Genomic DNA, 17,269 nt, shown 5'->3' with positions numbered 1-17,269 from the left:
TGGAGAAAGAGATGTCCTCTATGGGTTGATTGTGCGTTGATCTGTTGCTAATGCCTCGGGGTTCCGGTGGGCATGTAAACAAATGCATAATACTGCGCTATACTTTGTGGCCTCACCCAGTTGCATAGCGACACTTATTGTTTAGGTGTCTTTTAATAAGCAGGTAGTCATATCATTAGCTAGAACTAGCTGGATCTGATCGATATGGACATAAACGCGAGTGAAGTCTAATCTGACGGGAGAGAGAGATCAGCTGCTGCTGACGAGTCGACACGCAGCTCTGCATGATCACATGCAGCGGTGAGCGGAACAAAACACAGACTTCAGGTTAGAATATCACACGTAGCTATTTTAATTACCTCTCAAACCACCTAAACTAGTTATAGATATGTTTAGTTTTACTGTCGGGTCACTCATTACTGGATCCGCGAGCTGCATGATACTGGCATAATAGATTGCCCGACCGGGCAACCAGCAGGTGAGGCTTCATTGCCCGAGCTAAATACTAGATGGCCCTGGGCCATCGGGCAGTCCTTAATGTCGAGCCCTGTACATGGATCGGATTTCGAGGCGTAGTCGTGGGGGAGGGGGTCTGCAGTTCGGTGGACTAAGGATGCACCACTGCTTTTTGCAGATGATGTGGTTCTGATGGCTTCATTGGTCTGCGACCTTCAGCACTCACTGGATCGGTTCGCAACCGAGTGTGAAGCGGCTAGGATGAGGATCAGCACCTCCAAATCAAAGGCCATGGTTCTCAGCAGGAAACTGATGGACTGTCCACTCCAAGTAGGGAATGAGTCCTTACCCCAAGTGAAGGAGTTCAAGTATCTCAGGGTCTTGGTCTCGAGTGAGGGAACAATGGAGCGTGAGATGGGTCGGAGAATCGGAGCAGCGGGAGCGGTACTGCAGTCTCTTTACCGCACCGTTGTGACGAAAAGGGAGCTGAGCCAGAAGGCAAAGCTCTCTGTCTACCGCGCCATTTTCGTTCCTACCCTCACCTATGGTCATGAAGGATGGGTCATGACCGAAAGAACGAGATCGCGGGTGCAAGCGGCCGAGATGGGTTTTCTCCGGGTTCTCCAGGGTGGCTGGTGTCTCCCTTAGGGATAAGGTGAGAAGTTCGGTCATCCGGGAGGCACTCGGAGTTGAACTGCTCCTCCTTCGCATCGAAAGGAGCCAGTTGAGGTGGTTCAGGCACCTAGTTAGGATGCCACCTGGGCGCCTCCCTAGGGAGGTGTTCCAGGCACGTCCAGCTGGGAAGAGACCAAGGGGTAGACCTAGGACCAGGTGGAGGGATTATATCTCTTCGCTGGCCTGGGAGCGCCTTGGGATCCCCCAGTCAGAGCTGGTTGATGTGGCCAGGGAAAAGAAAGTTTGGGGCTCTCTGCTGGAACTGCTACCTCGGCGACCCGACCACGGATAAGCGGGAGAAGATGGATGGATGGATGGTTTTGGAAAATTAAACCTGGAAGAGATTGAATCAATAGGAAAATATTGAAAATTATAATATTTCACGGTTTGAAATATAAAGAAGCGAATACCAGTAAACATGGTTTTATTAATAAAGACATTTTGGTATTTGGTTAGTAAAAAAGGAAAGACCTTTTGTAAAAAGTTGCCTATGCATATAGGGAAAACTGAAATTAAGTAGAGCAGGAAGCATGCGTAGATTAATGATGGAGAGGAGGGAAAGGGTGATGCTGGTAGGGGGTGGAGAGAGGGGGAAAGGGAAATTGCGTGGGCGGGAGGTCTTCTCCCTTTCCATCTTAGTGGTGCATATTTCTTTCTTATTCTATCCCCATCCGCCTCTTGTCTCTGTTTCTTTATATGCAACTGAGATTAATTATCAGAACTGGGGGGGGGGGGGGGGGGTGTGTTTGTAGGTGTGTGCCTGCATGTGAAATCTGCACAGCCCCCTTCAGAAGGAGCGCTGTTGCAGAAGACGAACAGGAAAATCCAAGGTCATCACGGCACGCTTCTCTGACGTTGCCTTTCAGCCCCCTTTCGTGCGTGTGTGCCTGCGTGTGCGTGAGTGTCTGCACGGCAGGAAAAGTGTGTGTAATTCAGTGCATCGGTCCAAGCTCTGCACCAATCACGGTGCGCATTTTAGCTCCATGCACACGTGCAGGCATTTATACGAGAGTGAGCGGTGTGTGTGTGTGTGTTTGTGTGCGTTTTCAGTGCCTCTTGGCACAGCAGTGTGTCTGTATGAGCTACTGAAGCTGCATTGAGAAAAAATAACCATTTGTAGTGAGAGAGTCCAGCATCACGAAGGATGTACGGTAAGAATTACAATAATTCTTCCTATGTGTATTCGTGTGTGTGTGTGTGTGTGTGTTTAAGGCTTTTTAAGTATGTGAGTAATGTAAAGCATGCAGCGTTCAGCCAGTTTTCCTACATTCTACCAACACGTTTCCTCTTAGCTTTCTTGTGATAGACTGCAACTGACTAAAAGCGCATTATATGAACTTGGACTATTATGAGGATACTGCTCTATTTAATATCAGTAATAGCTTACAAGGATACACCGCTTTGAAGATGTTTATTTTCGGTACCGGACACTTCTTTGGTCAGAACACTTTTTAATCAAATGACTTCCTTTGTTGTAGTTGAAGTGATAACAGTATGTTCTCTACACCTGTAAAATATTCAGCTCACTGTTGTAGTTATATATGTTTTCTTATTATCCTTTAATATTTTTCACATTTCTTTGCTATTTTGGATTTTTTTTCCTTGAAAACAGGTATAGTATATGTGCGGTTAGAAGTTTTAATTATTGGTACTTTTCTGTAAAACTTTAAGATCATGTTAAAATGCGTTTGGTGTTAGTGTTTTCTGTAGCTATGTTGTTTTCATTGACATGTTGATATATTGTTCATTGATTAGCGCTAATTAAAAATGTAGTTAGCTTTGCTTTGACTTTCGAGACTATTGATGGAAAAATGCTTGGCTAAGTAGGCTAAACCTGCAGACTGGAAGAACTAGCTCAGTAAGACAGAGTGCGTCGCTCTGCTGAGCTCCTGTATGTAAATGTGACTCTCTGGGCTTGAGTCCCTCACAGCCCAGTTTCAGTGCCTGTTTGACTGTGTGATTCATAGTGTGTCGGATCGGCCTTGTGTCGTGAGGATTTGTTGGCAGCTGGGTCTGTACATCAGTATGTTGGTCGCATAATACCAGCCATGTTCGCTTCCACCCACTCTCGGTGGAGTGTGTGCTTTGAATAATACTTGGATTTATGGTTGAAAATGATGTACTGTGTATGTTTCTGCGTGCAGCGAGTCTATAGCCTGAAGATACAGAAGGAGAGAGGGGGTAGATGGATGTTGTGGTAACACACGCAACACATTTGAATTGCTGTCATTATCTCCATGCCAGAGTGACAAAAATTCCCATTTCTTCCTCTTTGTCACGCTTAATGCTGTCAGCCTCTCCTGAACGATACCCACCTCCTCTCTTCAGCTCTATACAGCTCTCCCAAACTCATTGAGGGACAGCTTACGTGCATATTGGCTGGCTGTTGAATCAGCCTTACACTTCCCTCTTCGTATTTACAGATTCTTGCGTGTGCTCGTATTTTACCACGTGAATCTTCTGTTTAAAGACGTTTTACCCGTCCTTGTTTGCTCATATAAAAATAGCAAGACTTGGTCGGTTTCCCCCCCCCTCGCCCTCTTATGTAATACTACCCCTGAAGGGCTACAGTCTTCATAACCATCATGAGAAGTATCATGTATTATGCACAGGTGTATACAGCAGCATGTAGGTGGCCACAGGGTCTTTGCTCCCGTTTGTGTGCTTACTGACTCTGGCCTGTAAAACTATCGCTTTGCATGACCCCCGGCTGAAGCTGATGTGTATTGATGCCGGTGATGGTGCTCTGTCTCTTGCAGACCCAACCACTCAAACATACAAACATGAACACACATAGATCCTAAATGTGTTTTGATATGCTCCATGCAGGACTATATTTACCCTGTTTTATCAGCCACGTGACTTCTGGTCCAGCAGAGCAGCTCCAGGACAGCAGGTGCAGCAAGATATGCTACTTGTCACACACTCCTGTTTGTGTGTGTTATTGTAATAAGTTTGACTTTTATATCATCAAGTTAAATTCCTTTTTATTGTGTTGCCAACAAGGCAGTAGCTCTATTTACACTCAGGAAGTGTGGAGGATTTATAAAATAATAAAGAAAGAAAAGACAGAGTATTCCTTTTATTAGTAATGTTTTGTTTCTCATGCACAAACATGTCTTTCAGAGCTATGTATTTTCTTATTGGCCTCTCCTTCTTCTCGCTTCCGGATGCATTTTCTCTCCCATCCCTCTATCTCTCTCTCACCCTAATGTGGGAAGCGTTAAGCTGACATCCTGTGGGAAATGGAGAGTGTAATCTGTTAATGTACCAGCCCATTGTTACGGCTATAAAAACAACTTTGTGATTGGCTTGCTCCTTGCTATAGTGATCTGAATGGGTGGAGACCCCCACACATGTGCACACGTAATGCACACATTCTGCGTGGATGTGTAGCTTAGCATCCAATCAGTGTAACATGTAAGGTGACATGTAAGAGACATCGCTCTGGGCAAAGTTGCACCAGGCTGCAGAGATGTCCGCCTTCTCTCTATTACCTTGTTCTGTCTCCCAACATTAACCAGTAATTCATTGTTCCGTCCTACTCGATGTGTGCGAGCATGTTTGTGTGGGTTTATGTGCGAGTGTGTATTGAGTCGCTTGGTGTCCAGCCCCTAAATGTGTTGTCAGCCGGCCATGCAGAGTGGGTGGAAGTCGTGAGACCCCCTGTGTGTGTGTGTGTTTTTCACCGCTGAGAAATTCTTGTCCACCCACCCTCCTGATCTCTTTTAGCTTTTTTCCACTCTAACCCACCATTATTAACACAAGAAACACTTAACAACTCAAACCAAGCACAACTCTGAAGCTATACAGTGTAGAGAGAGAATCATCTCCAACACAAACATGGTTTTGCAGCACAATAACTTGAGCTACAGAATATGTTAATGTTTACAATTATTGCAGTAGCTTTTTAGATTTGCAACAATTTATCAACTTGTCAATTGGAAATAAATTGACAACAAATCGCAAAATTCAATATTTGTTCAGTCTTTTATCATGCAAAGAATAAAAACACAGCTTTCAGCCACTCAAATTTGAGTATTTAATTTTCTCCTTTTTATAATTTTGAAACTGAAGGTCTTTGGGCTTAGTTCTGTTTATGGCATAACGAGCAATTTGAAGACATCATCTTTGGCTTTTGGAAAACATAACAATTAATCAGCTTGTCAAAAGAACAGAAATGAACTAATTGATAATGAATATGATCATAAGTTGCAGTCCTATAGCATTCGTTGTTTTAGTGACCAGTATGTGGGGCCACTTAAGCAACCATAACACACAAACTGCTTTTTATCAAGCCTTTGAAAATCCTAAAACTATATTTTTTCTGAATGATGAATTGCCCTCTGTTCAATAAAAAACAGTTTGGACGGTAGCATAATGTATATGGCATGTGTAAAAGAAAAGTATTATGCTCATTTACTTACTTTTAGAATAAAACTGTGTGATTCTTCCTTGCTAATGTTATCTTTATTTACTGGCTTTCACGTCGTTGCAAAGAGTTGGGGAAATTCTTGTTGAGACGATTTGTTGCAATGTTGTTAGTTACGCTCTCTGTGCACCAAACAGTATGACCTTCAACTTCTGTGAACTGAGAACATACTGATACTGCCTCCCTAAACTTCCAGAATTCTCCTTTCATTATCGCCAAGGTTTTCCCCACCTTTCTCCTTTTTCTGTGTTTAAATATGCAACCCAAACTCTATTCGATTAGATTGATAAATACATTCCCACAACAACACATGCCACTAGCTTATGAGCTAACCAACAAAAATGGCAGCCACTTTAAATTCATGCAAAAAACGAACCTAGGAATATAAACTGCTTAACGGAAAATGTGGATGCTTGCAATGTGCCAGAAGAGGGGGAAACAACATGTACATTGCTACACCCACTCAGCTGTTAAAACGGTTGTGGATTTTAGGCACAATAGACCTAAAAGTGTATTAAACTTTTCTTACGCCATCTGACTACTCCTCCCCAAAAATCTCATCTCTCTACTGTTGACAGAGAGAGAGGGCAGATTTGTGCTGGACAGAGGAGATGCAATAAGTAGCGCTAATCTGTGACTCACCACCCACCTCCCCCATCACACTTCCATCTCTGCCTCCTTTTCCTCTTCAGCCGCCTGTGTCTCTGTCACTCTTTGTCCTCCACCCTTTCCTCTCTACTCCTGGGACCCGCTGCATTTTCATTAATTCATCGGCGACTCCTACACTCAGGCCCCGGGCCAACACCGAGAGGATGAGAGAAGGTGTGAGAGGGAGGCTCAGTGGGTGCAGGAGGAAGGGACAGAGGGACGGGAGGGAGGGGTGCAGAGGCCTCATTAGTATTTGAAGTGATGGAGGAGAGAGGACTATGAATAGACACGCCACTCTCAAAGATAAGCACCAGCCGAGCTCCTGCTGCGGACTTCAGTAGAACTTTCAGAGGCCTTGAAACGGAGCGGCTTTTAAGTGATTAAGGCACTAAATATGCATTTTGCTCTATTAAAAGGCTTTTCAAGGACATCCTGCCTGTACTGGCTGCCCTACTCCCAAGTGTAGGTCAGTGATAACATACCAGAAGGCCAGGGAATGCAGGAACGTAGCCCAGAACAGAGCGCTGCTGCATTAGCTGTGGTTTAGGAGGTAGAAGGGGCCATCGTGGGTTGGTCATTTGTCTTCCTGTCCTCATGTCCTTGGGCACAATCGTCAACCCTCATATTGCAATGTAGCTTTCTGCCATTGGTGTGTTCGTATCTGAATTGGTCAGTCAGTGTGCTTTGGTTAAAAAAGATCAAATGAAATGCAGCCAAATGTATGTGTTTTCAGCTAGTAGCAGTTAAGTTGCAGCCCTATTCTAATATTTTGCGTCGGTGCTTTGTACCGCAAGGATAGAAAGTGTTGTGTGTGTTTTTTCTTTCATCGTTTCCTTAGGTATGGTACTATATTTAGTCTAGATCTACAGATAAAACAAGCTCTTAAAGGGCTAGTGTAGTATTTAGTGGGACGAATTGGAAAATGGTATTCATAACTTCATATCTGCTTTTTTAAGTGTAAAATCCCCGGAAACTGAGAATTGTTGTCTCCTTTGAAGTAGCCCTTCATATCTACATAGAGAGCAGGTTCTCCATGTACCTACAGTAGCTCAAAACAGACAAACTCTGGCTCTAGATGGAACCTTTTGCACTTTTTAAAACAAGGTTTAAAATAAATAAATAGGTAATTGTCCTATAGGTGTAGTTATTAATGCATTTGGAATGATCCTTTTAACGTTATATATGTGCAGTATATACATGCCCATAGACGCCAGATGGAAAACTAGCCATGTGCTATATCTTCTGTGGTGCATGTATCTTGGTTGTGTGTTTGGCAACGTGTTGTTACAGCTGGGCTCAGCTCAGCCATTTGCACTGGTGAGTCAGGCACATGGCAGCTTTTTGCCTCAATCATCTGTGAAATGGGCAGAATTGGTCCATTTTATTTTTGAAAAAATGAATTGTGTGATTTTGAGAGCATGTTACACCTGTGTTACAGTCTGTGTGTCTCCGAGTGTGAACAGGCTTGTCTCTGGCTGTATGGGTTGGTTGAAGAGGTCCTATACAATTTGTAGGTGCATTTAAAAGATCAACTGTAGTCCTGATGTGACGACTCCACGGAGAATCTGTCTTATGTTGGATAGAGCACACTGTGAGGCATCTGGCAATCCTGTAAATGTCGGGTCAGTATGCTCTCATAATAGGTTTTCGTGCACCATCAGCAAAACATACTCCAATCTGTTTAACCACAAAGTAAAAAAATAATGAATAATGAAACATTTTTCCTCTGTGAGAAGAGAAGGAAGTGGGCTGACGTTAGAAAGGAGGGAGGAAGGAAAGAGGAAAATATGTTTCTTTGCAGATTGTTTTTCATTTGTCTTTATATTAACTAGATTTCTGCTATCTCTATTTAAAGTGTCAGCCTCTCAAACGCTTCATTAAACGTGAATGCATTGCTGAAAGCACGATGGCCTACTTTTTGTCATCAGCTTTCATAACTCCTAAACTCAAATAGCCTTTATTTGGTGTGAGCAGGAACATAATATTTGTTATCCTGAGCTGCAACAACGGTTGAATGATGCATTTGGTTTTTTTTTCTTCATTCTCTCAGTGTCTCCTTATGACTCACCACTGCTCAATTCCTTCAACCAATCACAATCCAGCTCTCCCTTCGCTGCCTTGCTTGCCTTTCTCCTCAAAGCAAAGTCAGAGAAATCACTCTTCACTGTGTTGCACTTTTCTCTTAGAGGCTGTCTTGATTGCATTGATTGTGTGTGTGTGTGTGTGTGTGTGTGTGTGTGTGTGTGTGTGTGTGTGTGTGTGTGTGTGTGTGTGTGTGTGTGTGTGTGTGTGTGTGTGTGTGTGTGTGTGTGTGTGTGTGTGTGTGTGTGTGTGTGTGTGTGTGTGTGTGTGTGTGTGTGTGTGTGTGTGTGTGTGTGTGTGTGTGTGTGTGTGTGTGTGTGTGTGTGTGTGTGTGTGTGCATAATCTGAGCCGCAATGTTGTGATTGTAATTGCCTTGTGACCAAATTTCGTCAATATCCGGCTTTTTCTCAAATACATTCCCACAGCATTACAGTCACTTAGGCCAGGTGACTGTTTATCAGAATCTCCATGTTTTTAATCTGGCGATATCAATTCATCATTTGGCATTCTTGCAGAGGATTTGACAATGCAGTTTTCTGGATGCTTGCTTTTATTTTTGACCTGATTCAATTAAATCTATTAACAGAGCTCTGTCAGTTTGCATTATCTATCCACATTCAGCACCTCTCCTAGAAATACCCTGCTTCTCTGCACGTCAGCCGCTCATTTAAATTTAAATCTGTCACTCTCCACAGGCTAGAAACCCCCAGCACTTCGTAAAATGAGCGATGTGTACACTTATATTCAAGTGTGCCATTTTAATAGGACCATAACGGTATCACTGCTGAGACGAGGCTGTTATCAATAGTTGCTTGTTAGCTTACCCATCAGTATTTGATTAGCTGTGACTTCTTTGCCAACACATTTTACGGTTGTTACCGCTACATGTGTTAAATGATTGTTCCTAATTCATCGTTTAATCTCATGCTTGATTACTTATTTTTACATCACTTCGCTTTCCACCACTACTTCAGTGGGTGTGTTATTAAGGTGAAGTCATTATGTAGAGTCTGCAATCTTCCCCCTTTGAACAAGTGGCTGATTTCAAACATACCTTATTATTTCTGGACTGTGTTCTTTCGTTTGGAAAGGCTTACACAGGGCAGACGAATAGAAGAGAGATGGATGAAAAAGAAATGGACGTGTTCGCTTGTTATTTTCCTTTGTTTTTATTGCTTTTCTGCCAGTCATGCTGCACAAGTCTAATCTCTGTCATCTCTTTTACATCCTCAGGGGTTTGTGGTTGTTGCGGGGCGCTCAGGCCTCGCTACAAGAGACTGGTCGACAACATCTTCCCAGAAGACCCAGAGGTGAGAAGCTCAAGTGACTTTGTTTGTCTAATGCCTTCCTGAACCTAAATGGTTATTTTTATTGTCTGAAGTTGTGTTCTGTCTTCTTTATGCTCGTATATATAAATGGTTTGCCTCTTGCCACATTATTGCAATTCTTTTTAAAGCGGAACACTGTCTCTATATAAGTTTCAATAGCTCATTAGGTTGAACACAAACAAGAACGTTGCACAACAGAACACATCAAATATTAGCATAAATTGCTCTGTATCAGATTCAGCTTTCCATCTGTGGTCCCTGCCAGGTAAATATAAACGCAGTGTTATTATGATATTGTCTTTCAAGTAGGAAGAGTGGGTAGATGTGGTAAGAAAACATCACACACAGCCTCAGATGTAACTATCTTCATCAAAGCTGTTGGTATCGAGCCACATGCCCTTTCTTTTCTAGCGTTTGAGATCTGATGCAGATGACTCATAAAGAGAATTTGTTTGGATGGAAAGAAGCAGCTGATTTGTTGCAGATGAAACTTTTCACAAGTGCCTCTTTGCTACTGCAGTAACCCACTTTACCAATCAGTTCTCGGCCAAAACTGCAGCATGCGGGACATACTGTTTCAAGCAGACCTCATTTCGCTGTTTTGTGTGTGTGTGTGTGTGCATCTGCTCTTTGTGCGCCCAAAACTGGTCTTACATGTGGCTCTCATCAGCTGTGGATGAGACTGTAACTACCAAAATCCCAGCAGTTTGGGAATAATAAATCCATCTAATAACATTTACTCCAAATTGTTTCCATGTGGGTGAGTTCCATTCACATTTTCTGTGTTTTCTCCCAGATAATTGGTGGTAAGAAGTCTAAATATAGGCTCTCCATGTGTCAGAATGTCCCCACAGTAGGATACATTACTAGTTTTAAATTGGAGTGCATATGACTGGAGTGTATCATTGGGAAGAGTCTACAATTTACTCTGCTAACTCTAACAGAAGCCAGCACTGTTTTCCCACAGAACTACAAAATGATTGAACAAAAACAAATCAATTTTAAAAGTGCAGGTTGTTGACAGCTGCAATATTCTGGCTGTGTGATCGGAGATGGATTTCCAGCCACAGGATGTTTTTGATAAGCAGACAAATCAGAGCTTCAGCCCTGTGCTGACCTCTGAAATAACCCTCTGATGAGAGGACTAGACCCTTTTTCACAGCCCACATTTTGACTTGAAAAGCATGAGAATTGTTCCTGCTCCGGTTTCAGGGTCCTGGTATTGTGCATTGCTCACTGGAAAACTTCACAAAGCCATCTTCAATGAAGCAGTAACACCTGTGTTTTTTAAATATTACAAGTCATAATTTAGCTCGCAGATCCCCAGCTGAGGGTTCAACATTTCAGAAATGGAAAATAAAAATATGATTATTTTTCCTTGGCTGTTAATGATATAAATAATGAATGATGCCCATGTATAACAGCAGTTATTATTTTTGAAGATATTTTTGCCTTACATAGCTACGTACAGAATACTTAAAGTGTACAAATCAGTTCCCATTTCTCCAAAACATAACAGTCTTATATATTTCTGTTTGTGGGTGTTGCTATTTCATTGACTTCATGTTTTGGCTCCTGCCTGAATGTCAACTAGATATCAATGGACTGTAAACGTTATTTAGCTTTCTCCCCGCCTGACCAAACTGAGCAGAGAAGTAGGTCAAGGGCTGGAGTAGGAGGTGAAACTTGGTGGACTAGTTATACTCTTTCAATTTTGTTTTTGAGGAGGATTACACACACTATCATCTCAGACATGTTTATGGAATAGAACATGTATTCTTTCTCAGTGGAAGTCAACACACGTGTCTTAACCAGTTGCCTCTTTGTTTAGTAGACATTGGGTGTCTGTACTCGATGCCTTTTGAACAAGCCAGTACCAAATAATATCAACAATTCTTCACTCTTACCTGCATACAATCCTTTGTGCACTGGATGTTAACAATTCACAGCCCTAGTGGACATACCAGCTTCATGGCAATCCGAGAGTGGCTGTATTCTCATTTTTAGTAATCTACTCTTTAGGGATTTTAAACCTTGTAAAACGTTTTTCCTTCGTCTTGTTTTCACCCCTTCTTTCTATCTCCCCCCCCATCACCCTGGCAGGATGGTTTGGTGAAGGCCAACATGGAGAAGCTGACGTTCTACGCCCTGTCAGCTCCAGAGAAGCTGGACCGTATCGGAGCCTACCTGTCTGAGAGATTGTCGAGGGATGTGGCCCGACACAGATACGGGTGAGCGTCTTCCGTCAATCGCAGTTGAAAACAGTTTTCAAAAGGCATCTTGGCTGTTTCTGCTTGGACATTTTGTACAGTATTTATAATCTGCCACACATTCAACTTAAATTCAGCAAAGTTGAAGCTATTAAATATAACTTATTCTAAGAAATGGAGGTTATCTTGCTATGAATTAATAAGAAAAGTGGTGCCTGGAATTGCCTTCCATCAAAGAGATGCTTTAAAGGACCAGTCTAATAGTATACATGTATCATATATCCCACATGCAAACTCTATAGAGAACTGTACAATTATGCCATTGCATTTATACCAAATATTTTTGTTGTTGAACCTTTTCTGTACTCTATATTGACTCTATTCAAAGTAGCCAAGTAAAAGGGGCAAGCGCTCGTGTTTTTCAACATTAAACTGCTCTAGGGTCATCAACGGTTATTTCTCTGCGCTCTCTGTACCTACTCTAAATGCCACAGAAGTTGTTTTCTTTATGACTCATGACTAGGACGCGCTGTGATGATCTCGCCAATGCAAACAGCTTGCACAGATTACATTAACATTTGGCAGAGTCTTGCTATAATCTCTTATCTATGTACTTTAATATTTCCAGAGCCATGAGAATTTAGAGATTTAAAAGAAATACGCACATACTTTATTATCCAGACACAGATATTGTCATCCAGATGTTTCTGTGTGTGCTTGCCCTCCTCCTCCTCAGGTATGTGTGTATAGCAATGGAGGCGCTGGACCAGCTGCTGATGGCGTGCCACTGTCAGAGCATCAACCTGTTTGTGGAGAGTTTCCTTAAGATGGTGCGGAAGCTGCTGGAGTCCGACAAGCCCAGCCTGCAGATCCTAGGAACCAACTCTGTGAGTGTACACCCTCGTATCACTACTTTAAAGAGTCAATCAGATGTTTAATAGTTTTGCAGCAATGAAAAGCAACAAACTGTGTAAGATTTTTAAGATGCTGGCTTTGATCGTAATTCATGATGAGCATTCGGTTTAGCTATGACTATACAGATTTATGAAAGAAGTACAGTGTGAAAGATATCTATAATAAACTGTACTGTGATAAAAACTCAAGTAAAAGTTATGGTAAACATTCAAATAAGGTCATGAAGTGATGTTTTCATCTTTATAAGTTCTGAAAGTGGAGTAGATGCACTGTCCATTTTTATTTTATTAAATTGAAGGTGATATTGTGAAGGATTTACAGTTTCTATTTACTGCAGAAACCAAAGGGTGCTTTGAATATCATTGAATCCAAAACGAAATTGCCTAGCCATAAATTCTTGGTCACAAAAGGTGACCAAGAAGTCTTGGTCCCCTGCTCTAGGAGGAGATTCAGGTGATAAGGTGGGGGAGGGGGGGTTACCTTGGTTGGTGATTGGCTAATGGTTACAGAAGCAAAAAAAACATTATGACATCACAAAGTGGCCAAAATCTGATCAGCTCATTCTCAGACAGGTTTTTATATAAATGGATCAGGGAAAAAAGCGAGCGAATTTTTTTTTCCTGAAACTTTCAGAATCTCTTGACACAGAGGGGACACACGTGTATGTATGAAAGTCTTGAAAAAATAGATTTAGCATAATAGGTGACCTTTTAATGTGCACTGTATAGCTCATCTGAAGCCGCAGAGCAGTGTCACAGAGCGGTGAAAGGAGCGGATTAGAGAGTTTATCACCACAGGACTTCAAGCCCGGCCAGGTTTTCTCACACTCTCTGACCTAAACACCTTGTGCTGCAGAGCCCGTTCCAACACCAGCCAGCTCATCAACACATCAGTACCTGAGTTAGTGTTTCTGTCATCTTGCTTTATGTGATGTGATAAAAAAAACGTCTCGGGGCATAAGGTTAGTTTCTCTCGGTGTAGCTCTTTGGAAAGCATCAGAAATGTTATGATCTCAGCTCTCCATCCATCACTCACTGTTTTAGACCCTACACTTACAGCTTTCGTGCAGACACAGAGTGCATTTCTGAGTTGATACATTGATATGGAAGCTGCCCGGCATTACTGCCAATAATCCTGGGCAGTTTCCGGGTATCAGCTGCTGCAGCGATTTACTGCAGCAGCTGAGCAGTTGCACACAAGTACTTCATTTAATTTACTCAAGGGTACTTTCTGTCATTTCAAAACCACTCTAAGCACTTATTTTGTACACAGGAAATAGATTCACAAGGCTCTAGATGTTCACACAACATAAACTCTTCTTTATGTTTAAAGGGGGAGATGAGGTGTATCACCAGCTGCTGTAATGTTAATTAGCTATATACTTCTTGCTTCAGGTAGCATCTGCTCTGCTTTAATTCTAAAGAAATCCACTTCATAATTTATGAATTGGAGATGGTTGTGAAGCTTAATGCCAGCGTGTTTAAATGGTGACATTTTACGACCCAGTGGGAGAGACCCCCCCTCTGCCCTTTGCTCTTCACTTAATAGGATGTTATGGCGCTGTGGTTTGACTTTAATTTAGAAAAGTATTCATCATGGGGATTTAGGCTTTAATCAAATTGAAAAGAAAACTCTTTACAAACTAGCTTTCCAGGAGCAGATTTATTTCTGTGAATCTCTTGAGCTGTAGAAGTTATGTTTGACATGAACAAAGGTTTTATTTGTTCCCGTGTCTCTTCTTCTCTTCTCAGTTTGTGAAGTTTGCAAACATAGAAGAGGACACGCCATCGTACCACCGCAGTTACGACTTCTTCGTGTCGCGCTTCAGTGAGATGTGCCACTCGAGCTTTGAGGACCCTGACATCCGCACCAAGTGAGTGGACAGATGCTCGATTGAGCTAGAGACAGATTGAACAGCTTTTTTTAGACTGGCTTCAGGAAGTATTTTTTTAGACTACCTCTGCCCCCTCGATATTTTAATATCTTTATGAAAAAAATGCAATCCTTTTTGAAATTGATTTTTGTCATCTGCTGGAAATAGATAAAGTGACATATTTGAACGTTTAAAAAATAGCTCTGCAGGATTAAAGATTAACAGATTTGGACTACAAACAAGACGAAAACAAGATTTCCTAAATTAAATCCTCCATTTATAGATTCTCTTGCCAGTCAGAGGATGTCTGGTGTCTGATTTCTGATCTTCTATTTCTTTTGCCTGCTAGGATCCGCATGGCAGGGATCAAGGGCCTGCAGGGTGTGGTGAGGAAGACTGTGAACGATGAGCTGCAGGCCAACATCTGGGACCCTCAGCACATGGACAAGATCGTCCCCTCTCTGCTCTTCAACCTGCAGAGTGGACAGCGCACGGAGAGGTGAGTGTGCACCAGGAACATGTTTGGGCTTTTGTAAGTTGCTGTTTATCAGGTCTGTTGAAAAGAACATCTGGGCTCTCCACAGGGATGTGGATTGTCCACTCAGTAGCCACCCAGAGGGGCCCGGGTGCATTCCCAGCGCAGTAAAGGTCAAATTCAGTGTCCCTCACAGCAGCAGCATTCCATTATTTATTATTAGGCTTCTGGTGTGTTTTAACCAAAGGCTGTAAATAGCTATTTATTAGGGGTGTAACGGTACACGTACCCGTACCGAAATTATTTGGTACGGGCCCTTCGGTTCGGTACACGTGTGTCAACGCGTCATAGAGCGACCAAGTCATTTCATTGGACGAGAGGCATTCTATGAGAGCTGGTCACAGGGATGCGTTCACATTTAGTCAGTAATTTGAGGAACTGGCGAACGCAGATAAAGTTGAGCTCGAAAATCCTCCAGCATCATTGAAGTCTCCGGTTTGGGAACATTTTGTTTTCGCAGTTACGTACAAGGATGACGGACAAAGACAGGTGGACCGAACCAAAGCTGTTTGTCGGCATTGTTCAACTAAAATTGGTTACACGGCTGGCAATACATCAAACTTGCACACTCATTTGAAAAGGCATCACCCGAAAGTGAATATCACCGGTACCAAAAGAAAAAAGACTGAAGTGCAAACCCAACTCCCCCCTAGCATTTAAGCCTCCACCACTCGCAAAAAGTTCAGACCGAGCCAAAGCTATTACAAACGCCAAATACCCTTATGTTGCCATGTTAGCAAAGCACTACCTGGCTGTATGCTACCTCTGTCCCTAGCGAGAGGGTTTTCTCCACAGCAGGAGACATTGTTAATGCCAGCAGATCTGCCCTTTCGGCAAGCAATGTGGACAAGTTAATTTTTCTTTAAAAAAGCATGAAAATACAATGACAAGCAAGTCCTAATGTCAAACTGGCTGCTTAGGTAATAGTACAGTTCAAATACAGATTATTTCAGTTCATCGAAATGCTGCACCTTTTATTTATTTTATTATATTTTGTATTTATTTGAGTGAATACATTATTCACAGTTTAATAATAATAAAAAAATATATATATATATTTTATGTTTTGTGATAACTTTTTCTGCAGTACCGAAAACGTAGCGAACCGAACCGTGACCTAAAAACCGAGGTACGTACCGAACCGAAATGTTTGTGAACCGTTAAACCCCTACTATTTATAGTAAAAAGTATACCTTTTCCTGACTTATTATAATTGTTATAATTAAGAATCATTAGACTTAATTTTGTATCATCATTGGCACCTTCAGTCTATAATATTCAGTTAATAAGGACATGCCACAATGATAGTAATAATGTATTAACGGAATAGACACATACTCTTAAAATACTGTTTCTTAAAACGATTTAATTGAAATCAAAAATGAATATATTATAGTAGCCGACTGGACTTAAATAAGTCGTCAGCTCTTTTTCCCGGCAGCCGGTACTTATCAAAATCTCAGTATTTTATATTACATTACATGTTACTTGTTAGATGCTTTTATCCAAAGGGACTTACATACTCAATACTGTGGGCAATCGCCAGAGGAGCAATTTGCAGTGAAGTGACATGCTGACTGCAGTGGGGTTTGAACCTGATCCGAACACCAACGCACTATTCCACTGCACCGCAGAATCCCCATATCCTTTGTTCTTTAAATGGCTGTTTTTTGATCATATTAAATGTCATAATGTTGATTAGTTGAAAATTGGTTGACTATTCAACCTACTGAAAGAACTGTTTTCAGTAAAAGTGAGAAAAGTATAGGGCTCAAAAATGGTATGACTGCAGTTAGGAGACAGGTAATACAGCCCTGGTATTACCATGTCATTGCGAACAGGTGGTGGCAAACTTGATGACCAAAAATGATTCACATTGACCGCTGTGTCTCGGTATCTATGTCAAGAGTTATTGTGTTGTCGGCGACCGGTGCTATTTGTCTTGCGTTAGGCCATATTTGTCCACGTCATTCATCATCACTGTCATCACTGAGAGAACTTACTGACAGCTCTGATCCCCTCACGGACATCTGCTGCCCACCTGCAGTATTCCAAGGACAAAAACAAGGGTAGAAAGGTTAAACAAGACAGAGGGGGGAGAGAGGATAAACAGA

The 17,269-nt window shown here is 42.0% G+C and overlaps 1 protein-coding gene across 3 annotated transcripts in view; it reads left to right on the top strand.

Moving 5' to 3' along the window:
- The window catches only part of efr3bb (EFR3 homolog Bb), a 37,874-nt gene that overhangs the window by 6,296 nt on the left and 14,309 nt on the right, over nt 1-17,269 (top strand). For 2 of the 3 annotated variants that reach the window (XM_079643199.1, XM_079643198.1), the window contains 5 exons: nt 9,528-9,604; nt 11,726-11,853; nt 12,569-12,719; nt 14,499-14,620; nt 14,970-15,119. In XM_079643199.1, the coding sequence (XP_079499325.1) occupies nt 9,528-9,604; nt 11,726-11,853; nt 12,569-12,719; nt 14,499-14,620; nt 14,970-15,119 (628 nt within the window). Of the gene's footprint in view, nt 1-2,025; nt 2,283-9,527; nt 9,605-11,725; nt 11,854-12,568; nt 12,720-14,498; nt 14,621-14,969; nt 15,120-17,269 lie in introns of those variants that run through there. The other variant, XM_079643200.1, reaches the window with a different exon arrangement.

The sequence above is a fragment of the Notothenia rossii genome (assembly GCF_949606895.1).
Source record: "Notothenia rossii genome assembly, chromosome: 8".
Classification (NCBI taxonomy): Eukaryota; Metazoa; Chordata; class Actinopteri; order Perciformes; family Nototheniidae; genus Notothenia; species Notothenia rossii.
This window is presented reverse-complemented; position numbering and strand designations above follow the sequence as displayed.